The 24,735-nt window shown below is 28.5% G+C and overlaps 4 protein-coding genes and 1 long non-coding RNA gene across 7 annotated transcripts; 1 reads left to right on the forward strand and 4 right to left on the reverse strand.

Annotated features, from left to right (window-relative positions):
- Positions 1–75: 75 nt before the first annotated feature.
- Positions 76–19,067, reverse strand: LOC132945055 (pre-mRNA-splicing factor SPF27). Of its 3 annotated transcripts, none has more exons than XM_061014675.1 (6): positions 18,945–19,067; positions 2,660–2,781; positions 2,497–2,589; positions 2,124–2,296; positions 509–619; positions 76–443 (listed from the first exon to the last, which is right to left on the reverse strand). In XM_061014675.1, exons 2-6 carry the CDS (start codon positions 2,732–2,734, stop codon positions 251–253), a joined length of 645 nt encoding a protein of 214 aa, XP_060870658.1. In that variant the 5' UTR covers positions 2,735–2,781; positions 18,945–19,067; the 3' UTR covers positions 76–250. The 3 variants fall into 3 exon arrangements, with proteins under 3 accessions (XP_060870658.1, XP_060870657.1, XP_060870659.1); XM_061014674.1 differs by having other exon boundaries at positions 2,660–2,942; positions 18,945–19,044; XM_061014676.1 differs by lacking the exon at positions 18,945–19,067 and adding an exon at positions 2,844–2,862.
- Positions 3,265–9,657, forward strand: LOC132945061 (uncharacterized). Its single transcript, XR_009664507.1, has 4 exons — positions 3,265–3,573; positions 5,742–6,014; positions 9,021–9,253; positions 9,543–9,657. It is a non-coding gene; the product is annotated as an uncharacterized LOC132945061 (long non-coding RNA).
- Positions 5,104–9,039, reverse strand: LOC132945059 (uncharacterized). The gene is made up of 9 exons (XM_061014680.1): positions 9,031–9,039; positions 8,669–8,888; positions 8,040–8,165; positions 7,445–7,615; positions 7,265–7,327; positions 7,129–7,170; positions 6,076–6,177; positions 5,697–5,993; positions 5,104–5,187 (listed from the first exon to the last, which is right to left on the reverse strand). The coding sequence occupies exons 1-8, from the start codon at positions 9,037–9,039 to the stop codon at positions 5,698–5,700; spliced, it is 1,029 nt and encodes a 342-aa protein (XP_060870663.1). The 3' UTR covers positions 5,104–5,187; position 5,697.
- LOC132945060 (uncharacterized) lies at positions 9,247–12,706 on the reverse strand. Its single transcript, XM_061014682.1, has 3 exons — positions 11,318–12,706; positions 9,898–10,057; positions 9,247–9,774 (listed from the first exon to the last, which is right to left on the reverse strand). Exons 1-3 carry the CDS (start codon positions 11,454–11,456, stop codon positions 9,531–9,533), a joined length of 543 nt encoding a protein of 180 aa, XP_060870665.1. The 5' UTR covers positions 11,457–12,706; the 3' UTR covers positions 9,247–9,530.
- A 2,323-nt stretch (positions 19,068–21,390) lies between the features above and the next one.
- On the reverse strand, positions 21,391–24,689 carry LOC132944407 (tRNA endonuclease ANKZF1-like). The gene is made up of 11 exons (XM_061013727.1): positions 24,409–24,689; positions 24,164–24,340; positions 23,826–23,974; positions 23,647–23,758; positions 23,439–23,587; positions 23,150–23,375; positions 22,909–23,076; positions 22,179–22,536; positions 21,941–22,082; positions 21,709–21,870; positions 21,391–21,617 (listed from the first exon to the last, which is right to left on the reverse strand). The coding sequence occupies exons 1-11, from the start codon at positions 24,539–24,541 to the stop codon at positions 21,444–21,446; spliced, it is 1,950 nt and encodes a 649-aa protein (XP_060869710.1). The 5' UTR covers positions 24,542–24,689; the 3' UTR covers positions 21,391–21,443.
- Between the last annotated feature and the right edge of the window lie 46 nt (positions 24,690–24,735).

The following is a 24,735-nucleotide window of genomic DNA, read 5'->3' on the forward strand; positions in this document are numbered from 1 at the left end:
TCATAATGATAGTCAGACTATCAAACATATTTGATACTCAAGTTTTTTATGTGTTTTTTAAACATAGTTTATAAGTTTGATGTAGGCAAAATGCTTTATTTTATTATACACATTTTTTATACTTTTTTTTACATGAAAATATAAAATTGTGAAAAAATAATACATGACAATGTCGTTATTAATTATTCTTATACCATAAATGTTTTTAAATACTTTATACATAGTTATGAAAAAAGTTACAATAACATTTTTAATCAGTGTCCATTTTTTCTGGATTGGCCAATTCATATGCTCTTATTTGTTTTTCCAAGTGAGCGCATGCCAATTCTATCTCGTAATTCTTGCTCACCAATCCTACCCAATTGGCTTCTAAATCTCGTAATTTTTCGCCAACTTGCATCTGCACATTTTTTCTTTGGAAATTTACTTCTTGAATTTGTTTTCTAAAATAATTATCTCATTAATAAGGCAAAAACCATACAGCTATAGTTTTTAAATGTATATTTACTTCAATTTAGCCACTTGTGTTTGCGCAGCAGCAACACATTTTACTAGAACTTCTAAATAAGATTTCCAGGCTTCTGTACCATAATCCGTCATAAGTTCTAAGTTGGTAATTCTGCAAAACAAAAGTAATTTTTAATATAATCTATTCAAATGTGGCTTTAGGCGTCATGAAAGTCATAGACAGATTTCATATTTACAGTATAACAATTTTTAAGTAAACAACAAGTATAATAAGAATATCCACAATATTGTCTAATTAGATTTCAAGCAGGCCTATAACAACATAATTCGTGGAAAATTATCGAAGGCCTTGACAAATCTAAGATTGGAAACTTAATAAAATGATAGTAACACAAAGTATCTGCTCAGGTTACAGCATGAACTACTACATGTAGTAGTTTCTGGGTTACAGGGACTAGAGAGTGGTATCAGATTCATTTGAAATTGATATTGGACTAGCTGGTGTTACCTGTGATTGTTAGGTTGATTAATCTATTATTATGAAGTGTTGTGATAAGAATAATTCTACGACAACAAAGAATGAAATTAAATGAAAATCATAACCTCTCAGCCTATGCAGGTGATATAATAATCTTCGGCGATAAAAAGTAGGATTTTCATACAGTATATCTAGTTTTATGAAAGTGTACAAGCATATGGGGTTGTCAATAAACCAGAAAAATACCAAATATATATACAGGGCTTGGAGAATAAGGGTAATGATTAGGGTTGCACTATCCTACAGGGAAATCTCCAGGTAGGCTGGGATTAAGACAAATTGTGAATAACCCAGTCTAAAACACTAGTTGTTCTATACTGTAAAATAGTGCTCGAGGATCTGATAATCTGTTACGAGCTGCAGTAGGCTATTTAATGCATGTCATAAGCTGTATGCAGCTGCAGTAAGGCATAGGTGCTGGTAAAAAAATATTTCCTGTGTCACTTTTACAAGCTATTCCAACAAAACTGGTGATTTAGATTTAGACTTAGAAGTTGTTGGAACGTCCTTTCGGCAAAAACATAATTTTAAATACCTCGGGGTCAATATAAATAAATGCAATATTAATTATAATAAAATATAATATTAAATTATGTTGACCCCGAGAATTGTATGCATAACGAAATAAAGATCCATCTGTAAGCTGGTAATGTATGTTACTTTACTATGCCGTATCTTTATAGGTCAAACTAATTGAAAACCAAAGAAAAGCTATAAATTACATATTATATTAGACCAGTTGTGCTTTGGCAACAACAGCAGGACATAGGAATAAATTAAATCTTTGAGAAAAGTGAAAATATAAATAATGTATGGACCAATCTATAACTCCCAGACCAAAGTGTGGAAGAGAAGGACAATTAAGCAACTGAAACAATTGCATGGAAAAGGAAATACCTATAGTTAAATTCATAAAAGGTGCAAGAATGGAATGGGCAGGTTGCGTACCCACGTCTGGTGAAACAACGACAGTATAGACAAAACACATGAGCAATGTAAAAAGAAAAATATGTAGTAAAGAGACAGGGTAGATCAGACTCAATTGGCATGGGAATCTATAAAATCATGTGTGGTGTCTATAATCTTAAAAAAAACTATATCTATATATACAATGTACCTCGTTGCTTGATGTTCGAGTTGGGCCATTGAGTTTTCTAAACATTCATTCCAAGCAGACATATCCGTGAGTTTTCCAGCTGGTGGTGGAGGTAGCTCATAGCGTTTCATACTCATCGTTTCCATAGGCAAACGCTGCTGAAGTCTATCAAACTCTGTGCGCATCATTTCTGTCTATTGAACATTAATCAAATCAACAATAGGTAGAATGTCATTATTTAAATTTCTTAGTAGGTGATTTAATTAGTAAGTATATCAAAATTAAGTAATCCTCTACATTTTATACTCTGCGATGGGGATACTAGTTTTTTAATTAAGAACACAGACTGTGATGGAACAGAATAATAAATTGATCTTTAATAAAAATTAATTACTTCAAACGCTGATATATTGAGCGGCGGCAAATGTTCAAGATAGTTTTTCGACGGTCTGTAACGACGTTTTTCGTCTTCTACCATACTGATTGCCTGCGAGTAAATTTAACGGAATAATTAGTGTCTGTTACAAAAATATGATCGACATAACAAAACTACTTACAGCTTCACGGATACCTGGCTCGTCGTACCCTTGATCGATATACGGAAGAGCATCGACGATAACTTCGCCAGCCATTGTTGAAGACGTCCCGAGTTGATTTTAAAGATTCAAAAGACAATAACCTAGAAATTCAAGAAACGAGTCCAAAGTTAAGAGTCAGAACATGCCGGACGCCGGTTATTACTACGGAAACTCCGGTAATGAATTGATATTTGATTTAAATATCGCAACATTTCCAACTGATAACGATTGTAAATAAAACACTGGTGATAAGCTCAACTACCTGGCGGAAGCACGCCAAAAAGCCACCCGACAAATAACCACCCGACATAAGGCCACGAGATAACGACAAAAAACCATTCGACAAAACACCATCACCAAAATCCGACAAAATGCCATCCGACAAAAAACCATCGTACCACACTACCAACTGTAAATTTGCGAATGAAAATCGAACACTATTGAATCGTCAAACAGCCACTCGACAAATAACCACCCGCCATAAAGCCACTTGATAACGACAAAAGGTAATTCGACAAAAAACCATCATACCACACTACCAACCGTATAAATACGGTAACATTGTCATAAAATATCGACAAAATATCACTTAAATTAATTATCAAAATGAATTAAGTTTTTGGCGCTTGATTTGAACCACTAATCAGATAATAGATATTAAAATTTAAATCTTATGGGCCATGGCATAACGTTTTAAAATTTCACATTTTCACGATTCACGGATAAATGACACAAGTCACGTCGTTAATAATTTTCTTCAGTACTTCAAAATTTTCAAGTTACAAGTTGCGAATTATTGTTGATGATTATTAAATAATGTTCGATATATTTCAACATTAACACCAACTAAATTATAAAAAAAAACGATAAATCGAAACGTTTAAAACCAGAAAGTAAGTACTTCTAAATTCTGAAAGGAGCGAAGAATGTAGCAATGATTTTCCGATGTGTTTAATACTATTTTTTTTTGTCTGTAAACACCTTTCAGGGGTGCAGTAATATCTATAAAAACTAATATCGCATCGATTAAAATACATTTTGTACTGTATACTTTTCGGGTAGAAAGTGAATCTAGTTAGTATACTTTGGAGGGTAAAAAGTAAGACATTTTCAGTAATTTTCAAAGGGGATCGGGTTAAACAAAAAAAAAAAAATTATGAAAATTTAAATCTTTTAGTAATATATATTTTATTTTTTTGGTGTAACAGAAACTTGTAACAGTATATAAGTACTTTAAATTTCACCAAATGTTTATATGATCTTTATCCATACATCATAAAATTTTCAAAATATTTTGACTCTTAATGAGCTATTTGTAACAATCAGAAATTTACTTTCAATTATTGTTATTTACTAAAGATATATATTAATATATTAATGGTTTATTCAACTTGCCAGTAAATAAAAATATTATTAGTTGATATTATTAGATGATACCGTTATATTATCTGATAAAAATATAGGTCCTTAATACAAAAACCAAGTGTTATTATAAAAAAAGTAAAATACTCGTTTGACAACAACTTATTAGAGTTAAATATATAAGTCAAAATATATTAGTTTTAATAATAACTAATGTTAATAACATTTAATTGATAATATAATAATTGAACAAAACCTTTGTCACAAAATATTTATAAAAAAAAAAAAAAAAAATTACAATAAACAAATAAAAAATAACATAACATAGGTATTACCTGAGTTAGGGCAATATGTTATACAGTTTTTATATAACTTAATTAGTAATTAATTACAATATTTAATATTTTAATGTAATTAAAATGTATTTTTAAGCTACATTATTTCATTTTATGAAACCTTAATATTCGTCAATTATTTTACATTTCTATATTATAGGTACTTATCAATAGATATAAAATTAATAAATAATCATGAGCTCAGAACTGTCGACTGATAAACAACTTACAACTAGATATAGAACTTCAAACCTTACGGCTTACAACAACTTTGAAGATATCAATAAATTAGTTATGATTGTACATTTGTACCTACAGTATAATTACACAAATAAATTTATATTTTATATATTACTTACACTTTTTATTCATCAAAATATATTAGCATACTTATTTTTATTTAATACTATATAACATTGAATACATATAATTAATACAGTGTATTAGCTTAAAGAAAATCTTGGTCGCAAAATATTTAACTAAAAAAAAGATTATAATCAAAAGTAAGAATTAATGTTACCTTAGCTACATTTGAGTTGTTAGGGTAGTGATTTACAGTTTTTATATAACTCAATAAGTAATTATCTACGATATTTAAAATTGTATAGAAACTATATTATACATATTTAATTTCATATCAAACTATCAAAGATTTAAATAATTAGTAATTATAGTTATAATTTATAATAACATATTATAATTATAGCTTATATTTTAATATATAATAAAAATAATGACAAAAAATAAAATTAATGAAAAACAAATCTATTTAATCATCATGGAATTCTCTGAACCTGGAAAAATCAATACCTGCAAAATAACAAAATATATACATATATATATGTATATTCAATCTTATGAATACATACTAAATAAAAAATAATATTATAACAATCTTTTTTGAATTTAAACATGCAGGTAATATCAATATTATAAATTTGATTTATTTTGAAAAATATGCGTTTGTATTATAGTATTCGTTCAAATAAAAATGTCAGTCCCTAAAATGAAAAGTGAAATATATTATTATTATAAGTGAGTTTTAAGTACCTTTTAAGTTTGCAATAATATATTTTATATTTTACTAATGTTATTGTTATTTACAAACTACTGTGGAAATTAATTTTACTATATAATATATTTGAAATTATGTTTAATGCTTAAGTATTAAGGTAGTACTTATTTTTTAAGTTTCATCATAATATTCAAACAACATAATATGTATGTTTACTATTTTGTTTATTATCGGCATCTACTTTATGTATATTTTCTATTATTAAATTATTAGGTACCATCCATACCTTATTGTTGTTACCTACTTTAAAATATTTGTACGATTAATGTGGTTTCGATGTTACAAATAGGGCAACGGTTGTGGATTAAATTGCCCAAGCAATCTCTACACAAGCATTTGTGTCCACAAGGAATGCATGCGTGGCTGTTGACATTGCTTAAACAAATAACGCAGCAATCGGCGGGTCTTGGTTCAACTCCATTGATATCGAGAGGAACATGAGGGATGTTTTCCCTGTCTTGAGCCCTCCTCTGTTCCTCAATTTCCGCCATAGCAATGAACACCGGATCATCATCCTCTGCTAATACAAAATCAGGTTCATCTAGATTATAATAAAATACAGGTACTTAAAAAATAGGTTAGTAAATAAATAACATTTAAATTAATAATTATGGTATGGTTACCGTTAAAAATATTTAATGCATTATCCTGTTCTTCTGCCATCTCCCTTATGCGATTTTGTTGTTGTAAAATCAATTCTCTTAATTCATTTTGTCTATCAAAACCTAATGCAAAATTGAGTTTAATCTATATTTGCTTATAAAACATCTAATTTATAAAAAAAAATCATTAGGTAATGGTAAAAATAAAATTCCACATGAAACTAAATCTCTTTAAACCAAACATTTAATAAAACTAATAACTATACCTACATAATAATAATATAATAATGACTTCAATACATAATATTAGAGAGACTATAAGTATAAAATTAGCAACCGTTTATGAACACTTATGTCTTTATACCTACAGTTTTTATGTTAATAATACTAATTTGGATAGATGCAATTTGTGTGGGTAATTAGGTTACCAGTGAAGTATTTTTTAATTATATTTTTTATTTTATTATTTAAGTAACATCTGCCATCCAAAACATTTAATACAACAAATTAATATACAATGCTCGTAATAGGAATAGGTAGGCATTTGACGTATTTTCACGGGGGGGCCATGTGCATATTTGAGCAATTCTTAGCATATTTGTGAATATTTCGCATTTTTTTTTTTAGTGCACTTAGAATGGTCGGAAAAATTTTATTTGAATAACATTCAAAAATATTTATTAAAATAAATTCGGTTTGGGTAGATAGTATAGGCACAAATAGCGCTTGAGATTTGGTGAGGCTGAAGCTTGAAAAGTCCTACTATTATAATATTAAAGAAGCTTAAAAAAAATCTAGAAAATATTTCGGAGGGCTGTTCAAATTGATGGTGGTAGCTTGGCCTCCAAATTCCTTCTTCCTATTTGTGCGTTTAGCAGCAGTAAAACTAATTTGTCACCTAGATTCTAGGTTGTACAATGAAATGAAAATCACAAGATAGGTACCTATGTGGTTGGTTTTATATTTGAACACCAAGTCTTTTTATTCCTATAGTTCACAATTGAACATATATTTGTAAGTACTTAAATGGTATTATTTTGAGTTCAAATATTTTAAATTTGATAAAAATCAAACCTCCAACAACGTTGTCTTCCACATTTACAGTAGGAATTTGTTCTGAAATGTTATTTAAACAAAATAATAATTAGATAATTGCATATTGTCATTGTGAACATTGCACTGTGAATATTTTAGTTATTTTTTTATTAACCTTCAATAGTTTCCACGATTTGGGGTGGAACAATTCCTACGTTCCCCACTCCACGCCTTCGTTCTAGAAATACAATTTTTTAATGTAAATATTGTATGTTAAGCAAAATGATTTCTTTTATTTACAGTCACTTGAAGATAACTAATTATTTTTTATTTATTTTAAATGTATATTTCATACCTGCATCATAAGCCAAATGCCCAGTGTAGAGGAGAAATTCTTTAACAGAAATCCTGCCCTGGGCCAACCGTTCAGTGGCTTCGCTGATTTTTTTATCGATTTGAACATAAGCTCGACGCCGGGCTCTTAGAGCTGGTCTGCTTTGCATCCTTTCATATCTTGTGCCATATTCTTGTTCAATTTTGACTAATGTTTCTATTGATATTATTCATTGAAGTATTATAATTTATTGCATTAGTTAGAAACTAGAGTGGATGAAGAGTATGTATATGACTTCCAACTGGTTTGGAAAAATATTCAACAATTAAGGAAGAATAAAGTACATTATTCAACATAATCATAATATTTTAAAAAACAGTGTGGTTATTGTCAATTGCATCTACCAGATAAGTTATATAAAAAGTTTAAAGTTACAAAAATTTACCAAGACTTTTTAAAAACTAACGTATTTATAAAAACAAATACATTTTTTAGATTGAAAATATTTTTTTGGAGTAATCAAAATAATGATTATACATATAAAATATTAAAATATAACTTTTATTAATGTAAATATGTTGATTTCATTATTTTAGTGATATTAAATTTAACTTACTGGTAAAATGCCAAATACCAGGACGTGGACTATTCATGATAGTGTTTAAATGGCGGTGAAATATCTCCTGGTCGTTGTTAGTTCTCCTTGGCATGCCATGTACACAAAAGGTTTCCGGTCCAACCCCTAATGTTAATTAATATTATTATGGATAAAGACTACTTAAGGTAGGGTTATAAACTTTGTTTAATTTTTGTAATTTTGTTAAAAAAAAATCTGTAACTGGTTTGACTGAATATGAACACTTAAACTTACAGAAAAAACAAAGTTACGATTTATTTTTATTGAATTACTTATGATTTAACTTTTAAAATTAGATACTTAGTAATCTCAATATATTCATTAATTTATAAGGGTTCATTAAAAGAATAAATTGTGACTAAATAGATATTAAAACTCAATTTTTATCATAATTTATTATTGAAATATGAAAATTGAAATGTTTACTATCTGTAAAATATATGTCTATTATAAAAATTGAATTTTGAAATTCTATTCGTAAGTGTAAAATGTAACTAATTATCTTAATAATCTCATATGTACTACCTATTTAAACAGTTTTAATTATTAAACAAATTTTAAAAATAAAATTATAGGTAAGTAAAACTAATTCTTTTAGAATAACTCACGTTCCATCCACTGATTTCTAAAATATGTAATGTATCTTTCTGCAACCTCAGTATTTGGAGAAAGCCTTGCCTCGTTGACTACCACTTCGAAGCCTTCAATTATCATGTTTGCCGGCAAAAGTGCAAGAGCTTTTGACATACGAAACATAGTATGCAGTGCATTGTCAGTCCTGTATACTTGTCTCCGTATGCCAAAGTCTCTTGCATTCTTTTCGAGTGCCTATTTATATAAAATAAAGTGTTTAAGAAACTTGTTTTAATTTTAATATTATTTAATCATTAAACTGCACAATTCCACAAATCAAAGTATCTAAATTTTATCTTACAGAATTAAAATTGTTACATTTTTTAGGAAATCATACTTGGGCCATATGGAACCAGCATTTCTGTAATCTGACTCTGGAAAAAACGTTGGTCAACGCATTGCTCAACCCTACTTCGTAGTCAGTGACAATGTTACTTGCACTAATCCCCGGAACACAAGTCTTAATATGGTCCAATACACTTGTGTACGCCATTTGAGTTTTTCGGGTCATTAATGCGTATGCAACGGGAAATGCCTGTTAAAATAAATAAAATAGTTAGGTATTTAGTTTATAAAAAATTGGTATAATGTATTAAAATATAGCATTAGGTATATGTATTAACGTTTAAACAAAGTTTACCTGGTCCATGTACATGGCCATAATTATCAACAGTTGTTCTGTTTGTGGAACAAGGGGCCTGCTTTTAAATGTGGCATCTATATGAAGTTCTCGAGCAGAAGTCAATAGGCTAAAAATTGTTTAAATTAAGATACATGTTGAATATACCGAGGAGTAGATTTATATTCTAACATTGTGTTCTTGATAGTTAAAATTAATTACTTTTCCAGGGATGGAGATATGAAAACGACTGCTGATCCAGCGTCAGGAGGACCCATGACGAACCCTCTGAACATTTCTCGTCCATTAGCAGTTTTGAATAAATGAACGTATCGAGCATCTACCAGATTACCTGCGTATTCCATAAGATCTCGTGGTATTTGTGGTTGTGCTGCAGCTCTAGTTCTCTCCATAGTTCTCAAAAGAGAAGTATACCCTAGGTGATGTTCTAACCCTTGTGTTCTAAACAGTTGATGTGTAAGATAAAAAAAAAAACAATAAATATGTGCAACATTTTTTTAAAAGTAAAAGTACTGCTTCTGCCACTTCATAATTGTTAAACGAAAAGACAAAATTACTACCTACCTTGATGTCTCTTCTTCATAAATCACCCGAAGTGGAGTACATTCTTCCACGCACCTTCGTAAAATACTCTGCTTTAAAGTCACTAGGGCTAAATAGTTCATGTCAGGGCCATGTGTAGTGTGAGTACGTTTCTCATACAATAAATTTTCCACGATGAGACCTTTAAGAAATTGGTAATACAGCTATTTGTAAGTCAATGTGCAAGACTTTTCCACAGAAATTATCATATTTATTACATTAGAAACCTATTTTAATAATTACAATTGGTGAGTGTATTTACTATTTAAATTAGGTGCCTGTAGACTCTTTCATTTTTTTCAAATTGAATTTATTAAAACCAACTATTTTAATGTAAATTAAATTATTTAAAAAAAATATTACATTACAATTATCATATATAGGTAGTACTAAATATTCCTAGTGTATTTTTCAACTCCAGAGAGTGAAACAGATACCTAGATATTGGCTATTACACTGCAGTCCTTTTAAAATAACAAAATAATATGCTGAATACTCGTAGGCGTAAATAGTGTTTGAAATTTAGGGGGGGGCTGTAGATCAGGTCTCTACTTATAAACTCTTATGATACTTTTGAATTATAGTAGTGAAATCATTAGTTTTTGGGGGCTACAGAAATTTCAAGGGGGGCGAAGCACCTCCAGACCCTCCCCCCCTATTTGCGCCTATGTAAATACTCTAACCTCCTAATTCAAGTTGTGAACTTGATTTCGTCCTAGTTCATTAAAATAATTACCAGTTGCAGGACAGTCTGTTTTAAAAATGTAGAACGGTTCTAGTACATTTAACTTTGTAAAAATATCCATTGCTAACGTGGACAATTTTACTATTTGAAATGAAGCCTTCAGTCGTGACGAATTCCATTATATAAATATTAACATCAATATTTAAATTTTACGTCATTATTTATTTAAAATATCAATTGTATGAAATTGTCAACGGATAGGAAACGAGTAAAAAAACGTGTCCTAAATAAGATTATCACCTCGGTAAAATATTTTTTTGACTTTTTTTCTAGTGTGGGACTTTTTTTACCAGGACTTTTACCGGGACTTTTTTTTTCCGATTACCAAAATATTAACATTATCAGTTTAGTATTCATATTATATAACTTATTTTATCAATATCTTGATTTTATTGTATAGATTTGTACAAAATTACAAAATACGCGGATTTTAAGAAAACTGTCAACCATTTTTAAAAAAGTGACTTAAGGTGACTTAATGAAACAAGGGGACTTTCAGACTTAATAAAAAAATTACTTTTAGTTGAAAAAATGACTTAGTGGCTATAGTTACAATCATTATAAAAAAAAAGGTGGATAAGTGGATGAATAATAATTTATTACCTATCTAATTCACTAAAAAAATGTTTTAAATATAATACAATTTAGCATAAATACCGGTTGCAGAACAGTCTGTTTGTATACATTGCAATGATTTAGAATTTGTTCTTGTACATTTTATTTTGTAAAAATACCCATTGTTACAATGTACAATTTTACTGTTTGATCTATAGCCTTCAGTCGTGACGAATTCCATTATATAATTATTAAGTAGCTAATTTGAATTTAAATTAATTTAAATTTTTAAATATTATAGTGAATGGAGAGAAAACAAGAATAAAAATGAATAGGTCAATTCGGTTAAAACCTTAGAACACATAAACGTGAAATGACTAGATCTTAATCGCAAAGCTTGGTAAATTATATTTTTATATAATTATATATACAGTGGAACTTCTATAAGTGGAATTTTCGATAATTCCAAAGAATCCCATGCCCCCCGCATTTCAATGTTGGAACATATTACAATATGTGCGATTAATTTTCTAGATAATTAGAATTTCTCGATAAGTCTAAGTCATTTGTGTTGAATTTTGGCTTATAAGTTGAATTGTTTGATATACTGAAATACAATATATTATTATATAGTTCGTATGTAAAATTATGTAGGTACATACTTATTATAATAACGATACCTATTAGTAATCAAAAATCGATTAATTTTATCAATCTTTACGTAATACTTAAGAGACCGGATATACGGGTAGTGATTATAAATTTAACCTAGCCTAAATTTAAGAGGAACCTTGTATTAAATTTTCAAAGTTTTTGACCGATCAAAATCTTTTTTATCGACAATTACAGAAGAAAACAATTGATTAAAAATGTCAATATAGTTAAAAAATTATACTATTATGTAGGCAGTGGCGGCCATCCTAGAGTAGAGGTGTCTAGATGTGCTATTTATTAATTTAAAAAAAAAAATTAAGGAAAACCTGGGATTTTCACGCTAAATCGGTTTTCGACAAAATCGATTTTGGTTTTTGGTGTAACTTTAAAACAAATGACCGTTGATATATGAAATTATTTAAATAAATTAGCATTTTCTATAAACGATAAAATTTTGATTTGTTTCGACCCGTTTACGGACATTTTCAGTTTCAATTTTTTTTAGTTTTTATTTCTATGAATGTCAATAATATTTAATTTGTCGGGTAAAAAATCTTGAAAATTTAATACAAGACTCCTAATATATTGTTACAATGAAATTTGAATAATATTAAAAATCCAGTCACAATTTTTTTTATAAGGATTTAAAGTTCAAATGTTTATATATATGAAAAATATTTTGAGCTAGAAATTGATAAAAAAATTTTCTATTTATATTTAAGATTTGAAAATGTAATACAAGATTCCTCATAAGTTGGTCTACCTATGTAAAATGCTAAAAGAAACATTAGGTACAAGTTATAAATATCTTTACGATTATTTGTTTTTAATTTACAATAAAATACTGGTTTTTGTGAAAACTTTTTTCTCTAGTTTTTTAAAAAGTACTGAACATTTTTAATTACCTATTACTAATTTACTTCTCAAAGTACCTACCAGCTATATTTAGTTTCCTACCAGAAAAAATATTGAAGTTGATAATCAATGGTATTAGCTATTTACCATTATTATTACAGTGAAACCAGGATTTTTTTTAGGGGGGTGTTTTTTTCTTGTAATAAAATTTGACTTGTGAAGGATTTTACACTTACTATATACAATGTAGCCACAAATTGTTTTTATAAATTTCAATATGCGTTTAACCTCCAAATATTTATTTAAAATAAATTGTTTTACTTTTTTCATAAATAATTATAATGCAAAATGGTAAATGGACATTTCCCTCCCGGACTGTTTTCGGTCTAGTAGAACATTTCCTCCTTATATATTTTTGATGTGGACATTTTCCACCCATTTTTTTTTAAAGTTTATTATTGACTAATAATATTAATTTTAATAATACAATATTATTTATTATTTAATAATATGAAGTATTATTTTTATTTTTTTTAAATAAAATATTATTAGTCAATAATAAACTTTAAAAAAAAATGGGTGGAAAATGTCCACATCAAAAATACCTATATGGGAGGAAATGTCATACTATATCGAAAACAATCGGGGGTAAATGTCCACGATTCAATGCAAATAGTAGGTAAACAATAGTATTCATATCAGTCTAATGCGACGATTCTTTCTAGCCATATTGTCTATAACTTCTCCAACAGATACTTCCAAGTCACGGTGAATGTTCAGTATAATATTATGTTAACCCATTAAGTCGTATTTCACTTATTATATTCCTCAAATATGTTTTCAACCACCTAAGGGTCGAAAATGATCTTACACTAGTTGCAGTAGTAACTGGTAAAGAAGCTAACATAATTAAAAGTCTGTATATTAAAGAATATAATATGTTTTCATAGCAAGTTAGAACATTTTGTATAGGTTTGGTTGTTATTTGTTCTTTCCATAATGCAAATTTTTTTCCAAAGTAGAATAGTCATCACTCATCAGCTTTAATGTCAACTACGTAGTTTTCAAAAGTGCTTTGAAAAATTCATCACTATTATCTTTATTTTTTATTCGTTGACTCCTAAAACTGCACACTCACGATAAAATACAGACCAAAACCGCACACTTTCAATAGGTTAAAACCACATAAAAATTTAAAATTGTTGTATCCAAAAACCGTATACTTATGATTTTAACTCCAAAAAGGTCTTTACAATACCTACTTTATAATGTATATTATGTACAATATTATACAAACAAGATTTAAACAAGTGCTCCTAAAAATAAATATAATTTAATTAAAAATCTAAAATATTACTATTATGTATTTACTAATTTGTTTTTTTGTTTTAAAACGTGTAAGCATGATTATTGTATAGTATCTTTTTATCTTTTAGCACACAAAATAGTGTGTGATCTTAACCCACTATAACTTATAAGTTTAGTTATACCATGACCGATAAAGTGTGGGGTTTTTGTCTATCGACATTTTTAGTTTTTGTGGTCGAAATCAAAAGTGTGCGGTTTTTGCATGCAACCCTTTTATTTAACAAAGTAAATTACTCAGAATTGATTTGTGTGCTATTTGTCTGCCATTCAATTGTTGATTAAAACTATCCAAAAAAGGAATAAATAAAGGGTCTCTATAGTATGAGTTAGCCTAGTCTGTTATCGCATTTGTTCTATGCTCTTGATTGTTTGCTAACTAGGGACTTTTATATTGATATCAAACTTTTCAGATTTTTTTAATACCTCATTATATAAGTATATTTTTAAATCGTTTTTCTGATAACATTTAGTACATTTTGTTTACTTTTTGTTACAATTGGCCAAGGTGGGGGGTGTTTTAACGAAATTATTTATTTAACCAATTAGTCATTTAATTATGTAAGAATATACATTACGGGATCATAACATTTTCGTTCAAAAAGTTTTTTTAACGAATTGATTTTGTGTCATTTTTCTGAGGCAAATTTAAAAACTATTTTATTGTCACATTTTTATAAAGTGTAGAAACTATTATTTAAATAAGAGCGTGCATTTTTATGGTTGGAATGGCACACAAGTTGTTCAACAGCTGGATATATAAAAGTTATTATTTTTTTTTTAAATATAATTTAGGTACATGCTATTAATATAATTATTTAAATGTATTCTATTTATTAATTATTAACAATTTTAATTTTTTTTATTTGGTATTTTATAGGTATTAAGGATATTGCTAAATGCGTAACACAAAATCCATTATCGAGTACATCTATATTATACTTACTCAATGACGAAGAATTCTATAAACCTATTACCACAAAGATACTTTTTAAACTTTGCTTTGATTACCTTGGTATTTTCATTCTAATAATAGCGTAGTATACTGTTATACTTATTATTTTAAACGTGTCTATACTATACTGTTATACCGAGACAAACCACAAGCGTAGGTATAGCTTATTGTGAATCAGGGTGACACTTTCACTTTTGTTTCACAAAAAACACTGGCGGAAGCCAAAAGAAAAAAATTTTATTATTTTTTATATTTTATTTTATTACTAAGATATTATATAATGCACAAATTATTAAATTACAGATTAATATTATAACATATAGATAATTATGACGATTATGTAACTTATATTTATAAATTTAGATACCTAATTAATGCGATAATCGGCATTGATTTATAGAAACCAATTTTTCTTTGAACATCCTGATACACGATTTTAAAGAATTTAACACAGGATTTACACTTTCACTTTTGTTTCACAAAAAACACTGGCGGAAGCCAAAAGAAAAAAATTTTATTATTTTTTATATTTTATTTTATTACTAAGATATTATATAATGCACAAATTATTAAATTACAGATTAATATTATAACATATAGATAATTATGACGATTATGTAACTTATATTTATAAATTTAGATACCTAATTAATGCGATAATCGGCATTGATTTATAGAAACCAATTTTTCTTTGAACATCCTGATACACGATTTTAAAGAAGAGTTGTGAATACGGTTTTTTGATTTAGACTTTATTAAGGGTGTTGGTGCCGGTCATTTATTAAGGAGTAAAATTTAGGCAATTCAATTCACATGTTGTATCGACCTCACGCGGAATATGCATGCATGTGAGAACTATGTAAATCAATATTAGTGTGACTGTGTGAGTGAGCTTTAATTACAAGCTCAGATAAAGATATTTACGCACATACATGCACAAGTCAGTGGTATACTTCGATGGCTATAAATTATTGTCGAAGCATTATTTTGATGAACAAAAATGCTTTTACAGGAAAAACTCTCATGCTTCGTTGATACGTCGGATTTTGGTAATTTTTTTTTTTTATCTGAAAGATGAGAAGTTTTTGCTGGTAAAAGCTCGAATATTTATTTTACTTTAAATAATAGAAGAAAAATACGTTTGAAAAATAACAAATATTGCGCATTATTCAAATGCATATTCCAGCTTCTATAATTACAATTGTCAACATCAGGCTTTGATCCGACCTACAAAATGTTCTGTACTTTTAAATAAAAAAAAAAAATTAACGAAATCCGACTATTCTACAAGGCGTGGAGAGTGTTTCCTGTAAGACATGTTTTTGTACCAAAAAACGCACCGGCTCCGACCCCATAAATTCATATGGCAATAAATGCCGATTCTCAAATATACTTCCAAATAATGAAAAAATATCAAGAGAAAGATTCCTAGATACAAATATGGAATTTTATTGGATAATGTCTTAATTTTTTCATGGATCATTATTGTATAGGTATGGTTGTAATTCAAATTTATTCTAAAATGAATCTAAAAAATATAAGTACTGCCGGTACTGGATTATAATTAATGACGCCTCAGACCGTTCTAAATTTAATTCACTATTAATTTGGTAAAAAAAATTACACACTTCATTATATCTGAGATAATAATTTTTTTATAATGAACTTGGTAAAAACGTATATATTCTTTGTACCAGTATCACTAATTCTAATTTACCAAGTAAGTCAGGTCGATAATGACGATAATGTGTATTTAAATCAAAATATAATATGCTCATGCAAACTTTTGTAAAATTATTTAAAAATTAAATATTTAGGTGTAAACGTGTAATATGTAAAATATCTTAAATTAAAAGGCTATATAAAATTAGTAGCAAATAAAAAATTAAGAAAAATAATTTGTGATTTCAAAAGTTTTACTTGTATCTTACAATTTAAGAAATTTGGACAAGTATACTATCAATTATCAAGCGTTAAAAGTTTTACCTATAATTAATTATGTAGATGCGAAACAACTATAGGTTCGTTAAAATAAAATATTAAAATTTATTCCAAAAAAGCGGGTAAGTAGTTGTTGCTCTGCTGTAGCGCCTGTAGGTACAGTGGGTCACTCGTCACTGTAATGAATAGTATTAAATTTGAATTCAATGATATAATATCATTGTATACAAAAAACGATTCTGAGCGGAGACGGTTTGTTAGTTTAGGATATATTATATTATATATATATATTATTATTACTTATTATTAATAACGTTTACCTATACTAATATAAAATAACTAAAATCATTATTCTTGGTCATTTATTATGTAATTTCGTCCAAATTTGAACTTAAAATATCTATAAAAAATAATTGTATATATTATAATATAATATATATTTTTAGATTATTTAGTTACAGATTTAACTAATTATGTGCAACCTTATTTTAAATATTCAAATCTTAGTTATAAAAGTTGAACATTTCATACATTTTTTACTACAAAATAATTTGTACATTTCAAATTTGATAAATGTTGTCAACATTTGAATTTTAGATGATTATAAAAAAAAAACGTGTCTATGTATTTTTAATAGTTTTCAACTGCTATTGTAATTTGTAACAATATGTCAGGAGCCTTGTATTACATTTTCAATCTTTTTGACCCAACAAATAACATTTTATCGACATTTATAGAAAAAAAAAACTAAAAAAATAATTTGCAAATTTACCTGATTTTTACGTATTTTGTCGAAACTCAAACTTAAATGTATAAAAAAAAAAATGAATGAATTTTTTATATTTTGTAACTGCTATTGGAACAATATATTAGGAGCATTATATTACATTTTCAAGCTTACTTATCGACATCAATTTTAAAAAAACTAATAATATTCGAAAATTTTGTTAGAAATTTAGGATACATATTACAATAATTATTAGAAGTGGTAACTGGTAAGTTGTCATATTGTTGGAGAATCCATGAATCCATCACTATTAGAATAAAGATTATTACATTCTCATTCTGCTCCTCAAACCAAATTATAGTGTTTCCTATTTAGCTATAGACAGCAGTTAAATCTACCTACAGTTTACTGTCACTAGTAAAATCCAAATGTACAAATGCAAATGTCTCCATGCATTAACCAAATCCCCGTCCTATGTCTCAAATTAAAAATAACACTTAATAAACAATACTCTTAATCAATTTTATTCTAACAATTAGGTGTAGGTCAACAGTTCAAAACGTTACCCAAAAATTTGTAAAAAACTTTAAGCTTTTATTAACTTTTTTTTTTTAAAAATAATATTATGGCTTTATTAGAATATTATATGTATATTATCATTGATTATAAATAGTAGTGTGTACAAATAGCAATAGTTGTGGGAGGAAAAGACAAACTAAGTTTAAGGAATGGCGGCATGGTAGGAAGTCAAGACTTCAAGTCTTGTAAGTACCTACTTGCCTACTTTTTTTCATAATTATTTCAAATTTTGCGCCAGACACTTAATTCATTTTGATAATAGATAATTCATTTAGGTGGCTTTTTGTCGATATAAATTTGTCGGTTATCTAACATTATTGTACACAAATATACGGTTGGTAGTGTGGTACGATGTTTTTTTGTCGGGTGGTATTTTGTCGGATTTTGGTGATGGTGTTTTGTCGAATGGTTTTTTGTCGTTATCATGTGGTTTTATGTCGGGTGGTTATTTGTCGGGTGGCTTTTTGACGATTCATTAGTGTACGATTTTCATTCTCAAATTTACGGTTGGTAGTGTGATACGGTGGTTTTTTGTCGGGTGGCATTTTGTCGGATTTTGGTGATGGTGTTTTGTCGAATGGTTTTTTGTCGTTATCATGTGGTTTTATGTCGGGTGGTTATTTGTCGGGTGGCTTTTCGAGGTGTAACCCTACCTGGCGTCTATGCAAGGTTTATAGATAATATTATAGATTATACTATAGATTTATTATCTATAAACCTTGGTGTCTATGGACCTTATAATTAACTACGCTAGCGTCTGAACACGACTTTAGATAAAATGGTTGTACAACGAGTCATTATTTTGTGATCACTAAAATTGTTCTTATCAAAAATCTGTTAAAAGTTACGTTGTAGCGCTATCTAGTTACTACTAGATTAAACATCATCAATATTGTATTCTAATGGGAATATGAGAAATGCGAATATTATAATAATGTAATTCCAATTAACAACCGCGGTGAGCGTTAGTAGTAGTTGACTTATTCGTATGTTGGATAAGAACTCTCGTACACCGCGGTCTAACATTGCGAAATGCGAAGTATAGCCCGATTTGAAACCATTCTGTCACGACAAATTAAATTTGTCATGCATTCTATCTGAAGCCGTCCGTCTGACGCACTCCGGCTTTCTGTTTTCTGTGGTAGGCAATACTGCAATAGGCAAATAATTATTCCTATATTCCCTATTCCCTATGTAGGTACTATAGTAGCACACTAGCACGGAATAATATAATAATGCGTATACTTTTATAGCATAGACCTATAAACTTTAGTATATGTTTTATAGGTACCTACGTCCTACGTGTTCAAGCAACTCGTTAAATACTTCGTTATAATATTCTTGATCATTTCTAAAATTAATAATTATATACTAAAAATTAATTCAGAAATGTCAAGTACCTATCAATTATTAATAAGAAATAAAAATTGACAATGACTTACTACTACGGTTTTACACTTTTGCGGGGCATTTGATAAGACGTATAGACGTATAGTATTTCTTAATTATTGATCTCTGATCCTTTTTCGTTGCGATCGAAATGGTTATTCTCAGACGTCGCCGACGAAAAACGGGGATTAATACTCCATACTAATTTTGAATTTTTGATAAAATCGATTTAGTTTTTTTGGTATAATTCAAAAACTAATAATCGTGGATACCTATACCTACTTTAAATTTTTACCAAACGTTTACATGACAATTTTCAAAATATTTTGCCTTTTTTAAAACTATTAATAAGCATAATAAATTTTCTATTTATTTTAATTAGTGTCGATCAATGTATTGCTCTGTCGCAAAACTTGAAAATCTAATAAAAATTCCTTATAGAAGTTATATTATTAGTGTAAAGTTAATAAAAAAAGTAGAGCATTAAATATCCACAGTAATTGTTTATGAGTGCCTGATGGTCGAATGTTGACAAGATTCTATACAAAATCACGAACATTTGCAAATTAGTTTTTGTCATGCCTACGCCGAAAGTTTGGTTTTCGATAGCGGTTGAGCGTTGGAAAGAGTCCTTATTTCGTCCAGCGGGCGGTTATGTGGAAATCCCTAATAATGCCTGGCGGTAAAGTGGAAATCCCAAAAAGTGCCAGGTGGCAAAGTGGAAATCCCCAAGTGCTGGACGGCGGACGCACGTCTTATCACACGCGTATATCACCCGGGTTGGGGGCAGTTGTCCGAAAAATGATAAGGCAGTTTATACCACAATACCATACCAGCATATTCCAGTGACACCAATTTGAAAAAGCATCGTACAGTGATGCCATGCTAGCGGCACTCGTCGCTACGCTCCTCGGCGCCGTCGCTCCGCTCCGCAAATCGAAAATATCCCCCGACTTGCTGTGCAACACCACCTCAAGTTGGTCACAGGGTAACCACAGGTGAACCACCGTACAACCACTCTTATCGGTCTTTATCATTATTCGGACAACTGCCAGCCACCGCGCGTACCCCCTGCACAACCCATAGAGTAATATTACTCTATGGCACAACCAGACACTGAAATCTATACCGCGGTCCTTATAAACATAAACTTTTGGTTACATCTTATCACGATGCATCTTATATTCATATTATAACCTCCTTGCATGACGCGTAAACACTTTTATTTCAAGAAATTGTTTTCTGATTGTTACTTGTTGCATAATCCTTCTAATCCCAGCATTGTGCATTACCTTTGCCGTGATTATATTATTTTATTTTTATTTTATTTTAATGTAATAATTACTATTTATACTTAAATCTATACCTCGGCCCTTACAAAACATTAACTTTTGGTTACATAATTCATATTACAACCTCCATGCATGACGCTTAAAATAAATTAAACTAAATCGTCGCTTTCATGAAATATTGTTTCCGTAGAATATTCTAGTTGTTGCATAGATCATCCCTGCATTACCTTTGCAGTGATCGACGAACGCAGAGCCGTCACAAAAAATAGTATGTGTGGCTCGTGTGGGAAGGCAATTTCAGTCTTGTGCGAAATAGTAGTAGAAAACTACTCCTCAGTGGTTTTGTTTTGGGAAATTAGTTGGGCTTGCAACATATTTAATTTACATTTATGGGTTCTGAGTAAACCTAAATCATTCGTATGGAATTAAGCAATTTATTTGTTATAGTAAAATTTTTATTACAGTACAATTTTAGATTACAATATTTTTTTGTCTATGATTTTTGACACATTGCACACTGCAAAATTTATAATCCATGTATTCAAAAGGATACTTTTCTTCTATATTTTTGCCACAATAGAAACATCGCAACAATTTAAATGTCCCTTGAACTGCCATAAATCGTTTTTCTGCTGCTATCGCACACTAAAATTAAAATAAATATATAATATATAATATAATATATATTGTAGTACTACAATTTATTCTTATATATTTTTTTTAGATGAGAGATTACTTTTTCTCGATCTGATAATTGAAGAAACTTCTGCTTTTCAAGTTCTTCTTCTTTTTTTATTTCCTCGACTACTTTTCTTTCTTTGGCTCGTTTTTGTTTAGCTTTTTTTCTTTCTTTTAATTCTTCTTGTAACTCTTCTGTTAATGGTCCTGGTAACCGCGACTGCAAATAACATACTCAAATATTTTATTTAACTACAATATGAATGTTAAAAATGTAAATAATAATTTACTTTATCATAATCATATTTATCAGGAAAAACCGCCATAAATTTTCTAAACACTTTTCTAGTTGACTTATCAGGTGCTAATTCGTATGGTGTTTTGGCGTCTTTATTTTTATTAATTGGATTTGATCCATGTTGTAAAAGTAAACTATAAAATACAAAAATATTATAATTCACTGAAGGGATTAATATTTATTTAACTATTTAACTAAATAACAATATTGAAAAATATACAATTTCTTACTAAATATGATCGTGCAGACAGTAAGTAGAGGCTAAATGAAGTAAAGTGTTATTTGATTCATCAATAGTTTCGTTTAAACTTTTTTCTAAATATTCTTTAGTAATAGAACTGTGCGTATCTTCCAATAAAAGGTATTTACTTAAAGCTTCAGAATTTTTTTCTTCAATTGTTTTCAATAAAAGTTTTTTTACTTCTTCAACTTCAGCACATTTAACAATTGTGTCTTTGGGTTTCTTTTTCCTCTTCTTGCGTTTCTTATTTTTTGAATTATTTGTAACTACACTGTCATTATTCTCGCATAATATTTTACTTTGTGGAAATTCTATAGTTTCATTTTCATTATCATTTTCACTGGAATCTAAAATTCCAAAATAAAATATATTGGCATGTAGAAAAAAACAGCTTTTTTTAATTTAACTAAATACCTAAGTATTTTAATGTACATAATATTATTGGTTTTTACTATAGATATGACAATGATAAAATCAGAATAAATCATACATACAACAGTTTGATTTGTACTATTTTTACTTAAATTAAAAATAATAAATAAGTAAGAATTAAATAATTGAGAAATATAGTTTGAGCTTGTAGATACATTATCATCTATATTAATTGAAGTTAAATTAGAAGAAAAATTATATTTTCTAGTGTATAATATGAAACATTAGTATTATACAACACAATATAATTTATATATTATTCCATATGAAAAAAAGAGAATTATTACCTGACGTTGAAAATAGTTGAATATTTTCTGAAACTTTTTCATTTGAATTTTGAATATCTTTAATAGGTTTCTTTAAAATTTTTTTTGTTTTAGATTTTGTATTTTTTCTTTTCTTAAATAACTTTAATATATAATTTTTAATAGAATTATTAATTATTTCTTTTGAATCTGCAAGAAAGTAGAAACCATTCAGAATTATTACTTCATAACTATTAGTTCATAATTCTATTTTGATGATTACCATAAACTAAAACAGTTGATAGTTGGTTACAAACTTTTTGAACTTCTGCAAAAGTTGCCTTTTTGGTTCCAAATGGTATTTGGCATAGTCTACTGTCATTTTTATCGATTAATGGATTTGAACCACCAAATAGAATATTTCGATTATTTGGACCAATTGCCCGATAAAATATAAGGTCACATAATTTTATATGGTGTAGCCATGATGATAATATTTCTTGAATATGCTGAATAAAAACTAATTAGATAATATGTATTACCTATAAATAATTAAATTTTAAATACTGTACTTTTAATTGGGATGCTTCATTATATCTACGTAAACTTGCACCAGCACTTTTACATCCACCTTTTGATCGATCTTGCGTACTTTGAGAACCACCTTGTTTTGCTCGTACCGTATACGAATGAAAAGTTTTATGAACAATTGCTTCTTCTCCTAAAATAAATAAAAATTAATTAATCACAATGTGTAATACTAATGATATTCTGGTTTACCTTTAAATATAGCAGCTGAAAAGCGACCACCTCCTAACATAACAATAAGCCATATAGGTTTAGAGCTGAAAGACTTCAGTGAATCAACCACTATTTCTTCGCTTGGAATATCCTATATAACAGAAACCAAAAATATTAATTTTAAATTTGGTTTTATAATGTTATAAAGTAACTATTACTTTTTTATTAGTCAATAAACATCTGTAAACAGAAAAAGCATTGCCAGAATTATTCTCGAAAAATAATTTTGAATCAATTGAAAAATGTGAATTGTAAGCATTGATCTCATCATCACTTTCACAACTGGATGAGCTGTCATTAGCTTTATCTAAATTAATATAAACATACAACAATAAAAACTTAAAATTATAATACAGTACTGTATTTAATAAATAAATGACTTGCTTTTGAATAAATTACCATAAAAAAGTAAGATGAAATAAAAATATTAAAATGATAGGTTGATTATAATTCTTATTAGAATTAAAATTGATAATTCATAATTATTAATACATACTTTCTAGAGCAAGAAACTTTGGCTCGTCGATTGTTTGTCTGTTACGTATTTTTTGCTTTAAATTGTACCGATGCCAGTCTGATTTATAATGTGCTCTATGTTCTTCAGATAGTTCAAACGCTATTTGACACGTAGTACAGTGCAGGCCCAACAAATAGTTTTTTTCGATTTCCAAATCTGAAATTCAAGTTTTCATAAACAAAATCATTAGTTGAACACAATACTAAAGATGTTTAAAATTTTACTTTTTAACTCGAACTCCGAGTCTTCTTTTCTCGTCAATCCCAAATTAATGAGTTGCACTCCGTCCAAGAGCGATTGGTAATCGGGACGGCCGATCAAGACCGTTTTACTAGCGATGGGCAAAATCGTTGACATTTTAAATACTCGTCGAGTCTCAACAAAATAGTAAATACTACAATAAAATACCTACAACCTACTATATATGAAATATTAATTAATAATTATTATAGGTACAACGACGACCTTTTATTGGCCGCCACCAGCAATTAGCGAACGAGACCCATGCTTGAAGTTGCTGATAACAACAACCGAGTACTGATAAGTCTCTG

This window comes from Metopolophium dirhodum, chromosome 5, assembly GCF_019925205.1.
Source record: "Metopolophium dirhodum isolate CAU chromosome 5, ASM1992520v1, whole genome shotgun sequence".
NCBI classification, from domain to species: Eukaryota; Metazoa; Arthropoda; class Insecta; order Hemiptera; family Aphididae; genus Metopolophium; species Metopolophium dirhodum.